Source organism: Enhydra lutris, unplaced genomic scaffold, assembly GCF_002288905.1.
Source record: "Enhydra lutris kenyoni isolate GAN:26980312 unplaced genomic scaffold, ASM228890v2 scaffoldscaffold26, whole genome shotgun sequence".
Taxonomy (NCBI): Eukaryota; Metazoa; Chordata; class Mammalia; order Carnivora; family Mustelidae; genus Enhydra; species Enhydra lutris.
Window position 1 is genome coordinate 26030153 of NW_019154110.1, and position 14022 is coordinate 26044174.

At 38.2% G+C, this 14022-nt stretch overlaps 2 protein-coding genes across 2 annotated transcripts; both read right to left on the reverse strand.

Annotated features, from left to right (window-relative positions):
* Window positions 1-1463: 1463 nt before the first annotated feature.
* On the reverse strand, window positions 1464-1952 carry LOC111151482 (keratin-associated protein 9-3-like). Its single transcript, XM_022509496.1, has 2 exons — window positions 1840-1952; window positions 1464-1764 (listed from the first exon to the last, which is right to left on the reverse strand). The coding sequence occupies exons 1-2, from the start codon at window positions 1950-1952 to the stop codon at window positions 1464-1466; spliced, it is 414 nt and encodes a 137-aa protein (XP_022365204.1).
* Window positions 1953-8466: 6514 nt separating this feature from the next.
* Window positions 8467-8940, reverse strand: LOC111151287 (keratin-associated protein 1-1-like). The gene has a single exon (XM_022509175.1). The coding sequence runs from the start codon at window positions 8938-8940 to the stop codon at window positions 8467-8469; it is 474 nt and encodes a 157-aa protein (XP_022364883.1).
* Between the last annotated feature and the right edge of the window lie 5082 nt (window positions 8941-14022).

Consider the following 14022-nt stretch of genomic DNA (forward strand, 5'->3'; position numbering starts at 1 on the left):
CTTTGAATCGACCCAGACATGAAATTCAGATCTTCCACTGGTATTCACAGGAAAGTTGACCTACCCTAAAGATTGTGTGAGTTTGGTAACTTAAGGGGAGGAGTCATAGAATAATATTCATGACCTCCTGACTGGGTCTCTCCTCTCTTCTTTCTTCTTCTCACTCCCTTTCTGGAGTATTAAAAAAAAATCCTTCTCTCTGTCTCATGTGTAATTATTTTACATCCTTCTTTTAGGGTTTTGGGTTTGCCAACATGCACGTCACATGTGATGCACCTATTGTAAGTTGGACCGTTGAGGCATATTGCCACAAAAGCCTCATCCTAAGATGGAGATTTTTTTCTACCAACTCTCAAGAAAATACAGCTTATCTTGTTAAATTGTAACTATTTTCTTCTTCTTTTTAAAAGATTTTATTTATTTATTTGACTGACAGAGATCACAAGTAGGCAGAGAGGCAGGCAGAGAGAGAGGGGGGAAGCAGGCTCCCTGCTGAGCAGAGAGCCCAATGTGGGGCTTGATCCCAGGACCCTGGGATCATGACCTGAGCCGAAGGCAGAGGCTTTAACCCACTGAGCCACCCAGGTGCCCCATGTAGCTATTTTCACACATACTTTTTCTTACTGGATAGCAAATTCCTCAAGGATAAGAAATAAGTTTTCATCTTTCTGATCTCCATAGTCCCTGCTTTAGAAGTGGTGATCAATAAATGTTTATAGAATGAATGAATGAATACACTATATATGATTTCAGTTTCCTTTAAAAAGAAATAAATATTTCTTTCAAGTAGGCAGTCAAGAATTATCACAGTTAACCCATTTTATGTATAAATAGACGCACAGACTATGGTTTGTTTGCCCAGTTATAATATTTATTAAGAAATGACTGAAAACACTGTATCACAGATGTAATTGAAATAGCCAACAGGCAAGATCATTATGATCCACTCCCCCTTGCAAAAAAAGGGATGGAACCAGATGTTGAACTATGAAAAAGTCTAGCCTACTTCTTAGAGGATAAATGTTGGGTGAAGAGCTTCCATTCTTTCTGGTGACAACTGAGAAAAGTCACTTGGCTATATTCTGGTGCTTTTGATGTTAGAAAAATGCTAGGTAAACAGAGCTAAGAATGGATTATAAAGCAGGGAAGAATTAGCATTGTGGGTAGTTCTCAAGGGTTAATTCTACAGTATATCAGTAATTTTCAACCCTGCAAAAAAATCAGAAATAGATATCTAAAGCATTTTGATAGTCAGCTGGTAGGTTCATAGCATTTCTGTGTTTGCAGTGGATGGTCAGGGTATCTACTACAGAATGAAATCAGCTAAAACTCGTATACTTGGTAGCCCCCATAACAAAAACGCAAATGGAAGTCTAAGAACTTGTGGTGGTCCAGGGTGGTTGAGGAGATACGCTATTCAGAGATACTGTATTCTGGGCAACTGGAAATCAGCAGCCTTTCTTTTAGCAGGTGGGCTCACAGCAGGTGGGCTGGCAGCAGCTGGGCTGGCAGCAGTAACAGCAGCAGGCTGGGCGGCAGCAGGACTGTCCACAGTAGGATGGGCGGCAGCAGGGGGCCTGGGCATGGTGCAGCTGGCAGCAGGTTGGGGGCGTGCAGCTCACCACGCAGCAGGGGGGCAGGCAGGTGTCCTCCACGCGGCAGTCAGGGCGGCACCACCTGACTCGGCAGCTCACAGCTCCGCAGCCACCCTCCTGGCCACCACCAGTGCCACAGCTGGTCCCACAGCAGCTGGGCTGGCAGCAGCTGGTCTGGCAGCAGGTTGGCTGACAGGAGCTGGTCTGGCAACAGCTGGGCTGGCAGCAGCTGGTCTGGCAGCAGGTTGGCTGACAGGAGCTGGTCTGGCAACAGCTGGGCTGGCAGCAGCTGGAGCCAGAGTTCCCACTGGTGGCGCAGGTGGGAAATCCACAGAAGCTAGTGGAGCAGCAGGCCATGGTCAGGACTTGGGATGAGAGTTGGGTTGCTAAGAGGTTTTTGAGCTTTGGCTGCACCTTCTACAGCTGGCCTTTTATATATTTCCTAGAGCTGCATATTTCCTTGACATTCAACATTGTTCCTTAATACCATTTGCAAAGTCAGTCTCTGATTGGCTGATCCCTGAGTTGTTTAGAAAGTTATTAATAGCATTTCAATAACCTTTGGTTGCTTTGGTCATTATTCAATTAAGTCTCATTGTATTTCTTCTTTGCCCTCTGGATCATTATGGAAGCCAATCAGAGCAACACCTCTTTATGCGAATCATATGAGAGACTAGAGTTGGGCCAACCCTGGCTTGCTTTGTCATACTTGTCCTATGTTAACCTTTAGGCTGAGTTTGTCTAAACTGAGCATTTTCTTTCTAAGTGGTCACTTGGGACCAGGATTTCATAAATAGAATTTGTTCAGATTTGGAATGATTAACATTAGTGTCATCAAGACATGAGCTATCTAAATGAATCAGCATCCAAAAGCACATGGCTTTCTAGGATCTGTCTGTGCAAGTTAGAGGATACTAAGAGCTCTAACCAGTATTTTTACCTTTATCCATCCAATGGATTTTACCTTTATCCATTTCCAGTTGAAATCCTTAATGACTTTTGCTGGTAGATTGTTTTCTCACTCTACTAATTAAAAATGTATGCTAGTAATGAATACATGTTTTAAACAAGTCAAACAAGTACACAGGCATATGAAGAAATCAAATATTTTTCCTCTCTTCCCCAAAACACCCATCCCTTCCAAAACTAGTACTTCAGAAATAATAAATATTAACAGTTGGTACATATTCTTTGACACCTTTTCCCCTGCTTTTGCAGACATAAACCAGCATTGATAGATAGATAGAAAGATTGTTCATCTAGTTAAGTAAAAGTTGGGGTCTATATGTATTTTTAAAAAGTTTTAATTATAATAATATAATATAAAATTTACCATCTTAACCATTTAAGTGTACTGTTCACTAGTGTGAAGTACATTCACATTGGTGTGCAATCTCTAGAACTCTTTTTTACCTCCCAAACTGAAACTCTTTGTCCATTAAAGAACAACCTTTCCATTCTGTCCTCCCTGGGCCTTTGGTAACCACTTTTTCACTCTTTGTATTGATGAATTTGACCAAACTAGGTGTCTCCTGTAAGTGGAATCATACATACATCTTTTTAATGAATGGCTTATTTCACTTAGCATACTGTCCTCAAGATTCATCCATGTTTAGAATGTATCAGAATTTCCTTACTTTTTTAGGCTGAATAATATTCCATTGTATGTATACTGCATGATTTGTTTATCCATTAATCCACTGATGGACACTGGGCCCGTTTCCAACCTTTTGGGTATTATGATTAATATAACCATGAATGTTGGTGTACAAAAATCTCTTCAAGATCATACTCTCAATTCTTTTGGCTATATTCCTAGAAGTGGAATTGCTAGATCACATGGTAATTCTGTTTTCAGTTTTTTGGGTAACTGCCATACTGTTTCCCATAGTGGCTGCACATTTCCACCAACAGTGGAATTTCTTCACATCCTTGCCAACACTCTTTGGGTTTTTTGAATGTAGGGATTCTAGTGGGTATGATTATATGTCATTGTTGTTTTGATTTGCATTTTTATAATGACCGTTGATATGAAACCTTTTTTCAAGTGCTTGTTGGCTGTTTATCTTTTTTGGAGAAATGTCCATTCATGTCCTTTGCCCAATTTTTAATTGATGTTGAGTTGTAGGACTTCTTCATATATTCTAGATATTAGCTTCTTGTCAGATATATGATTTGCAAATCTTTGTCCCATTCTCTAGATTGAATTTTCATTTTGTTCATTGGTCCTGCGATGCACAGAAGTTTTTAATTTTGATATAGTTCAATATCTGTGTTTTTAATTTTTGTTCTATATGTTTTTGGTATCATATCCAAGAAATCACTGCCAAATCCAGTGTCATGGAAAACACATGTCTCCCTGTGTTTTCTTCTAAGAGTTTTACAGTTTTATCTCCTAACTTTAGGTTTTAAAACCTGTCTTCAGTTAATTTTCGTGTATGGTGTGATGTAAGAGCCCACCTTCATTGTTTTGCATGTGGATATCCACTTTCCTAGCACCATTTGTTGAAAAGACTGTCCTTTCTCACAAGGATCTTGTGAATGATCTTGACACTCCTGTTGAAAATTATTTGAATGTATATGTAAAGGTTTCTTTCTTTTATTCCATTTGTCTATATGACTGCCTTTATGCCAGTACCATGCTGTTTTGATTACTGTAGCTTTGTAATCTAGTTGAAATCAGGAAGTATAATGCCTCCAGCTTTGTGCCTCTTTCTCAAGATTGATTTGGCTATTGAGAGTCTTTTGTAGTTCCATAGAGATTTTCAGATTATTTTTTCTATTTCTGTGAAAAATACCATTGGAATTTTTGTAGGGATTGTAGTGAATCTGTAAATTGCTTTGAGTAGTATGACATTTTAACAGTACTGATTCTCCTAATTCATGAGCATGGAATACCTTTTCATTTTTTTGTACCTTCTTTATTTCTTTCAACAATGTCTTTTAGTTTTCAGTATACAGATCTTTCATCTCCTTGGTTACATTTACTCCTAAGTATTTTATTCTTTTTTGATGCTATTATAAATGGAATTGTTTTCTTAAATTTTCTTTCTTTTTTTGATTTATCTTTATTATTATTATTATTACTATTTTTATTATTTTTAGAGAAAGAGAATGAAAGGGAGAGCAGCAGAGAGAGGGAGAGGGAGCGAGAGAGAACCTTAGGCAAGCTTCATGCCCATTGTGGGGCCTGATTTAAGGCTCAGTCTCACGACCCTGAGATCATGACCTGAGCCAAAATCAAGAATTTGACACTTAACTAAGCCACCCAGGCCCCCCTTAATTTTTCTCTTATAGATTGTTGTTAGTATATAGAAATGCAGCTGATTTTTTTAATATTTTGCAACTCTACTGAATTTGTTGATTAGTTCTAAACATTTTCTTCTTTCTTTCTTTCTTTCTTTCTTTCTGGTGGAGTCTTTGGGGTTTTCTATATATCATATCATGTCATCTGCAAGTAGAGACGGTTTTACTTTTTTCTTATTTGGATGCTGTTTACTTCTTTTTCTTGTCTAATTGCTTTAGCTGGGACTTCCAGTACAATGAGAAATAGAATAGATAAAAGTGGGCACCCTTCTCTTTTTCTTAATCTTAGAGGAAAAGCTTTCAGTCTTTTACCACTGTGTATGATATTAGTGTGGGCTTTCATATATGGCTTTTACCAGGCTGATGAACTTTGCTTCTATTCCTAGTTTGTTGAGTGTTTTTGTTTTCTGTTTTTTTTTTTAATTATGAAAGCATGTTGAACTTCATCACTCTTTTTCCATCTATTGAGATAATCATGTGTTTTCCCCCCTTTGTTCTGTTATGTGATGTATTATATTCATTGATTTTTTTTTTTTTTTTTTGTCTGTTGAATCATCCTTGCATTCTAGGATAAAATCCCACTAGGTCGTGGTATGTAATCTTTTCAATGTACTGTTGAATTCTGTTTGGTGGTATTTTATTGAGGACTATTGTATCAATATTCATCAGGGATATTGGTCTCTAGTTTTATCTTCTGTAGTGTCTTTGGCTTTGGTATCAGGGTAATGCTAGCTTCATAGAGTGAGTTTGGAAGTGTTCCCTCTTTAATTCATTAGAAGAGTTAGAGGATGATTGATTTTTAACTTTTCTTTAAATGTTTGGTGAAATTTACCAGTGAAGCTTCTGGTACTGGGATTTTATTTGTTGGGAGGTTTTTTTATTACTGATTTAATCTCCTCACTAAATCTGTTTAGATTTTCTATTTCTTTATGATTCAGTTTTGATACATTATGTGATTCTAGGAATTTATCCATTTTATCTAGTTTATCTAATTTTTTAGCCTATCCCATATGTATTAGTTATTCTTTTAAATAGCTATGCACTATTCCAGAGTTTGATCATACCACAGTCTATTCATTCATCCCCCTATTGACAAATCCACAAATATTTTTGTTTGTGCTTTTGAATTAAAGAGATCATAGAATTTTAAGCTAAAAGGGACTTTAAAGGAGTCCAGCTTTAGGTGATTATGAGAACTAAATTAAGCTAATAGAACTAAACAGGCTTCTCAAACAGGTTCTGCCAGAAAGTGTATTCTGTGACCTCAGAATACTTAATCCCCCTGAACATTGTTTTATTCATCTGTAAAATGAGATGATCTCTCAGACACTCCAGGGCTAAAATTGTATAATTGCTCTTCCAGATCATTCATTCCTTAAGGGCATGATCTGCTATGTCTGATTCATTTCGGTATTCTACATAGTGCCTTCTGCACAATCTTGAATATAGGCACTCAGTAAAGGCTTGTTGAATCAAGGAAGGAATGAATGATTGGCAGTGTATTGTAATGATAAGTAGCCAAATTTGCATTTTACCCAAGTCACCTGTCATATTTTATACTTTTTTCTCAGCAGGAGCTCTTAGGTAGTGATACCTGAACGTGGTCAGTAGTTAAAGAAACAAGAGGACAAAATATGTTTCCATTTTTGTTCTGTTCAAGGGTGTCTTCTGGGTTGGATCAGGTCTCTAGAAGAAATGTTGGGGAAACTGATTCTTTGCTTACATGTTATCTTTTACTCATGCTTTCTAATTTCTTGACTTCCATTAACTCTTTAATGAATAAAGTATTGTAATCTTCACCAAAGTAATATATTTTTTTAAGATTTTATTTATTCATTTGACAGAGTGAGACACAACGAGAGAGGGAACACAAGCAGGGGGAGTGGGAGAGGGAGAAGCAGGCTTCCTGTCTAGCAGGGAGCCTGATACGGGGCTCAATCCCCATACCCTGGGATCATGACCTGAGGTGAAGGCAGCCACTTAAGGACTGAGCCACCCAGGCGCCTCATTAACCAAAGCAATATTTTTAATGAAAAAGAATTATCTTCAGCTCCCTCCAGTTCTTTTTTTTTTTTTTTTTAAAGATTTATTTATTTTAGAGGGAGAGGTGGAAGGGAAGAGGGGAAGAGAGAGAGGGAGAGAAGAAGCAGGGCGGAGGGGCCAAAGGAGAGGGAGAAAGAGGACTATGTAGACTCTGAGCTAAGCCCAGAGTTTAGTCCCATGACCCCGAGATCACAACCTGAGCTGAAACCAAGAATCGGTTGCTCAACTGACTGAGCCAACCAGGAGCCCCTGGCTCCCTCCAGTTCTGAGTCCAAGAAAACACAAATTAATCTTGATCCTTGTCTGAAAACTACCCAGATTCATGAAGTATTTCCTAATGCTGTGTTTAAATCTGTGTGCATTCTGGTGTGCCGGGTTAGTGTCTGTTCTGAGCTTAGGTCATGATCCCGGGGTCCTGGGATCGAGGCCTACATCAGGCTGGGAGCCTGCTTCTCCTTCTCTCTCTGCTTGCTGCTCCCCTTTCTTGTGCTCTCCCTCTCTGTCAAATAAATAAATATGTATAAGTTCATTGTATGTATTTTTTTCATTCATTGTGTATTATGTATGCATACATGTGTATATATAATAAATACATGTATTTCTAAGTGAAAATTTTAAACCAAATTAGTTACATTGTTATCTTCACTTTCAGTTTAGAAATGGGAAAAGTAAAATCCTCCATCTAACCAAAAGCATATTTCCTCAGAGAGCCTTCTGCAACTTGTCGCTTTCTTGCTTTACTCTGCAAAGCTATGTATAAATGGAAGAGTGTAATATATTAGCCTTATATTCCCATGGTTTGAAGATTGCCTGAAAGAGCATTCCTTTAACAGACTTAAAAAAATACATCATATTCTGGCTCTGGATTCAGAGTTCCTGGCTTCTATAACTTTCTGGTTATAAAAGTACTTTATGAGGTCAGGATGGAAATAGAGCCTGTGCCACTTCTGAGGCCCTTTATAACTGCCTTTGCTCTATCTTTCTCTGGGGATTAACCTCCATTAGATCTGGTAAAATTTCCTAGAAACTATTGTGGTATAGCAAAGGCAGACTAAAATCTTTTGTGACTTTTTATGAAATAGGTATCACGAACACACTCAATGAAGAGAAAGAGATATATTTGCTGCACCAAATAGATATAATTTAATAGGTGTTGGTATATTATTCCCCTTTCATAAAAAGTGCAGTTTGCAGAAAGGTGGAGTATAGGAGGTAAATATAGGACAGATGATTCTTCTGTGGCATCGGTGACACTGAGTCACAGAGTAGATTCAAATGTGTGTTGAAGCAATTTCTTGAGTTAAATTCATATTTTGGCAACATCATTGGGGTGATCAAGGTCTTTCTGGAATTGAATGGAATTAGATAGGTTTGTGAGGCCCAAATATTTGGTATCCCCCACAACAAAAACCAAATAAAAATTCAAGAATTTGTTAGTCATCCATGGGTAGTAGAAGAGATAATTAGTTCATGAATTGATTTGGAGGTTGAAACTTCAAATCAGAAATTAGTAGGCTTGCTTTTAGCAGGTGGGCTGGCAGCAGCTGGGCTGGCAGCAGTAACAGCAGCAGGCTGGGCGGCAGCAGGACTGTCCACAGTAGGATGGGCGGCAGCAGGGGGCCTGGGCATGGTGCAGCTGGCAGCAGGTTGGGGGCGTGCAGCTCACCACGCAGCAGGGGGGCAGGCAGGTGTCCTCCACGCGGCAGTCAGGGCGGCACCACCTGACTCGGCAGCTCACAGCTCCGCAGCCACCCTCCTGGCCACCACCAGTGCCACAGCTGGTTCCACAGCAGCTGGGCTGGCAGCAGCTGGTCTGGCAGCAGGTTGGCTGACAGGAGCTGGTCTGGCAACAGCTGGGCTGGCAGCAGCTGGTCTGGCAGCAGGTTGGCTGACAGGAGCTGGTCTGGCAACAGCTGGGCTGGCAGCAGCTGGAGCCAGAGTTCCCACTGGTGGCGCAGGTGGGAAATCCACAGAAGCTAGTGGAGCAGCAGGCCATGGTCAGGACTTGGGTTGAGAGTTGGGTTGCTAAGAGAAGTTTTTGAGTTTTGGTGGTGACTTCCACATCAGGCCTTTTATAAGCCTTGACTAGCTATGATTTACATAATTCTCAAAATCTCTTCCTTGTTTGTGTATAAATAATCTGTCTCTGAATAATAATTGCCCTATTCCTGAGTTATTTGTTCAACTTCTGAAAGCTTTTATAAGTTCATTTTATTTGGTCTTCAATTAAGATTCTTTACCACAGTCAAGTAGTCATTGGCGTTCCCTGGGTACATAACACATAATGCCCCATATTTGTTAAAATTTGGTGATTACCCTAAGAATAATTGATGCCTCACCTTTAAGGAGTGTCGTATTACTCAGTGTTGACTCTGATAATCGCGCTCTTGGGTCTCACATGACAGTTTAATTCCCAGCAATGTGGTTCCAATGTCAACTACTGCCTCTTTATCTTTTTCATCTTCAATTTATGAAGCAAAGTGATCCAGCTGGCCAGAAAGGGATGCTTTTTTGGGGGACTGAGAAATGTTGAATTGTTACTAATGAATTGAAATGAATTGTTACTAATCACAATTTCTGGAGCGCTTTGGAGCTCAAATGGTTCTGACTGCTTTGCATGTATCAGTTCATTTAATTTTTACTGCAGTCATATGAGCCATGCCTATAGCTACTTCCATCATCCAAGTTAGGAAACTGAACCTCAAGCAGATTTACATCTCTTGCACAGGTTCACAGCAGCAAGTGGTGAATTTGAAATTTGAATCTACATCATCTGACTCCAGACTGAACTCTATTCAACCACTGCAGTCAGTACTCTGTTTTCCATGTAAGCAATTGTTGTAGAGAAAATCAAAGGGTAAAAGAAGTAAAAATTTGTTCACTTTCAAACTTTTTAGATTCCAGGGAAGAAAGGCAGAGCTTTGGATGAGTAATAACACTATTTATTAGGACTTATCTGGAAATTTTTGGTGTTTTTTTTTTTTTAACTCCATAATAATCACGTTTCGAGAAAAATCTCAAGTGCTTTTAAAAAGGTTAATCTATTTGACTTGAGACTTCATCTAAACTTTGGTATTAAGATGTCTTCTAGATTTAAATATCCTTAACTGCATAAAAATGACAGTGTATTAACACTGGAGCACATGACACACTATGGTGTGTTAGATGGGCGGCTTGCAGTTTACTGTACATATTAGGAACTATTCCAACTCGTTGAAAGTTAATATAATTTGAATGAGACAACTGATGAGGGTGAAGATGAAGCTTTTGTGTAGGTACAATGAAAGGTGACCTGGCTTTCATTGAGTATGGATTATATTGTAGGGAAATGGAAGTTAAAACCATACAGAGTTTGAATCAGAATACCAAGTTTTAGTTCTGCTTCTCTAGAAATGACAGCTTTGAGTTAAGATCATAACTCTTCTCAAATCAGAATTAAGACGTTTTCAAATCCCACATCAAATGTGAGTTAAAAGGTATGTGAATTTTTTGCCTCCTCTCCTTAAGCAAATCTACCACACAGATTCTTTGATAAGCTGATTTTTTTTTTTTTTTAACCTTGGATGTTTGGAACATGTAGATTTATCACCATTACAACCTCCCAGAGCTACTTCATTCATATTTAAATTCAGTAGAATCTTTTATTTTGACAAATGATTAATAATAAAAACATTTATCTCCCCTTGCAAAAATTCAGATGTTTGATGAGTTGAAATACCTCCTGGTAAGGGCACTGGACATAGTGGTGTTGTCTTTTAGGTTTCCATTTCTGGCTTTTCTGGTATGGCACTGTTTATAGCATCTCCCTTGGTGCAAAACTTAACTCAGTTTTCATGTTTCTGGTCTTTTGTTGCCCTCAGAGAATTATTAGGTGTTTTAGCTGGAGTTCTCCAGAGAAATAGAACCAGTAGGATAAATATAAAAATATGCTGGAAGAGATTTATTGTGAAGGATTGGTTCACACAAATAGGGAACCTGAGAAGTCCACCAAGAGCACTGAAGTCTGAGGGCAGGAGAAGATGGATGTCCAGCTTAGGCCACAGAACAGTTGACCCATTCTCTGCCTTTTTGTTCTATTTGGGGGTCTCAAAGGATTGGATGATACCCACCCACATTGCTGAAGGCCCAGATTCTTTACTCATTCTACAGATTCATATACTAATTCCTTCTGTAAACACGTTCACAGACACACAGGAAAAATGTTCTACCAGCTATCTGGGGATTCCTTAAGCCAGTCAAGTTGTTACATAAGATTAATCCATCACATAAGGTATGACACTTAAATTTGAGAATTCTGTTCTTCTGCCATAGACTAATCTGAATATTCTCTTATCTTCCCTAAGTAAGTCAAGAAAATAAAAATTATTTCCTTCTACCACTTAAATCTATTTCTTCTTGATTGGTTCTTATACAAATGGAGTAAGAAGTTATGGTCCTTTGTGATGTTTCGCTGTGTAGATTTTTCAGACTTGTTTAAAGGCTGGAAATCTCCATCTGTGGTCTTCTTTGAGAAAAGAATTCCAGGAACTTTACATTTAAAAAAGTATTTTATTACTATGCATATTCTCTTTGGTTTTCATTACTTCATTTAAGCAATGGGGCCCAGACCCAATAGTACCATTTGGAGAAAGGGTGTGTTTGTCTCTTATTATTGAATATTTACCTTCTGTTTATAGGTACTAATATTTGAGTTATTTTTCTTTAAGAGATCAAGGTTCTGGGTTTTTTACTGTAAATTTTGGGGTGTCTCTCAATTCCTTAAAGTCCATTTTACTAGTTCTTTAATTCAGCTGCCTCTGCCTTACTTAGGTTCCTGAGTGATAAGACGTGGTTGATATACCAAAGAGTTGAACATGCCCAACTTTTTATTCTAAATCAAGTAATAAGATTTTTTCTCTGAATGTCAACCTGGCTCTTTTGGGTCTAACCTGAAGCCTTCTAAATCAAAGGTACATCAAACCTAAGTCTTCCTAATCTGTTGGAAGATAAGAGAGTGGTTTATGAGGGGCACAATATTGAACAAGTTTTAGACACATTGTGTATGAATATGTAGGTTTCCCCTGTTGGGGGGGCTCTGTCCACTCAGAGGTTGGAGAATCTTCTTCACAAAAAGATGCACAAGCTTAGTAAGCTGTGTATTCTTCAGACTATGTCTACCTAAAGGGGGTGACTTTTTCTAATTCTGGTGAAGTCGTGCTAGTGGAGACAGCATCCCTTTGACTTAGTTTTTGAGTTGAGGTGAAATTCACATAACATATATTAAACCATTTTAAAATGTACAATTGAGGGGCGCCTGGGTGGCTCAATGGGTTAAAGCCTCTGCCTTTGGCTTAGGTCAGGATCCCAGGGTTCTGGTATTGAGCCCCACATTGGGCTCTCTGCTCAGCAGGGAGCCTGCTTCCTCCTCTCTCTGCCTGCCTCTCTGTCTACTTGTGATCGCTGTCTGTCAAGTAAATAAATAAAATCTTTAAAAAAATGTACAATTGAATGGCCTTTAGTGCATCCATAATGTTTTACAACCACCATTCCTGTCTCTAGTTTAGAAGCTTTTTCATTGCCTTAGAAGAATCCCTAATAATCTTGAGTAATCACTCCCCATCCCCCTTTATCTCCAGCCACTGGTTTACCACTTTGATTTTAAAATCAAAGATTTTATCCATTAAAAGGGTAGTTCTTATTAGGTGGTTTTTTTTTTTTTTTTTTAAATTTTATCCTTGCTTCATTCTAGAACTCTGTCTGGAGATTAGAATAAGAATGGGCATGATGAATGCCAGGATCATGCTCCTTTAAATCCGTTCCTGTAGTGAATATTTATTTTCTACTTAACAATACATGAAACAACTATATAGATGTTATAGAAACATTAGTTGGAATTCCCTTTCAACATTTTCCAAAGTATATTTTGAGGAATACTAGTGTTACAGGATGTCAGTTGGTAATAAATGAGTGGAAGATTCTCTAAATCAGTTTGGGAGTAATAGTTATAGAGTGTTCTTTAATGTTCTAATGTGCTTTGTAAACCTTCAAGATGGTGAAAATATATGCAACGTATTTGACCATTGAATACTTTTTCCCTGTTGTGCATCTGAAGAGTCTGTCAGTGCATTGCCTGTTTAGGAAATAATCTGTCCAATGCCTGGGAGAGATGTTGTAAGCAATGGAAGTCAGTTCTTTCATTTTCCAGGCTTTCTAAACTGGTGCTCCGGCAGGCAAAGGGTCTTGCTCAAGAATCCATGGATTCTTAGTTACAAAGTGGGGACAAGAACTCAGGATGTCTTTACATTTTATGCTGATATTTCAAAATCTTGTGTTTATTGTCTTTCCAATTATGTATTACCCTTTTATACCCTTGGTAATTCAAAGAATTGTACACAGAGTCATATGTGAATGAAATGAATAGATTTGGTAACACCTCAAGAAGCTAAATGACATAAAAATTCTTTTTTGTAAAGTTGATCTTCTGGAACACCTAGCCCACCGGTTGCACATGTGAGGACCTTGGAAAATAATTTCTAAATACTGATAGATTATTTTAATCATACATTTTGGCTGCAGAATATTGGGCCATTTAATGTTAAAACAAAGGAAAACCATATTTTAAAGACCTTTATAAAAGGACAAAAATAAAGACCAACCATACTGCCATACCACAGTTAGTAAGATTTTGAGAAATCCAAGTACCCCGATAGCAATAAAAAATTCCAATGAAAAGAAAGCTCCAACCATGACTTCATCACTGAAGAATAAAATTTTATTAAATCCCAAATCTAATGAGCTGTTGAACTATTTCAGATGATATTTATAGTAAAGTTTTACATATTCCTCTTAACCTTGCTGGACTTCTATTCATATCCAGGTTTATGAAATATTTTTGGTTTTTGATTATAAATTCACATTTCAGGAAAATTATGTAGCCGTGTGACAAGAGTTCACAAGCTGGGTTATGAGTATTGGAGCTCAGAAGTTTGTTGGGACTCTACATTGGTTCGTTTTGAAGTGCCAGTTTCTCAGGATTCCTTTAGAAGGTGTTCAGCAGGTGGGCTCACAGCAGGTGGGCTGGCAGCAGCTGGGCTGGCAG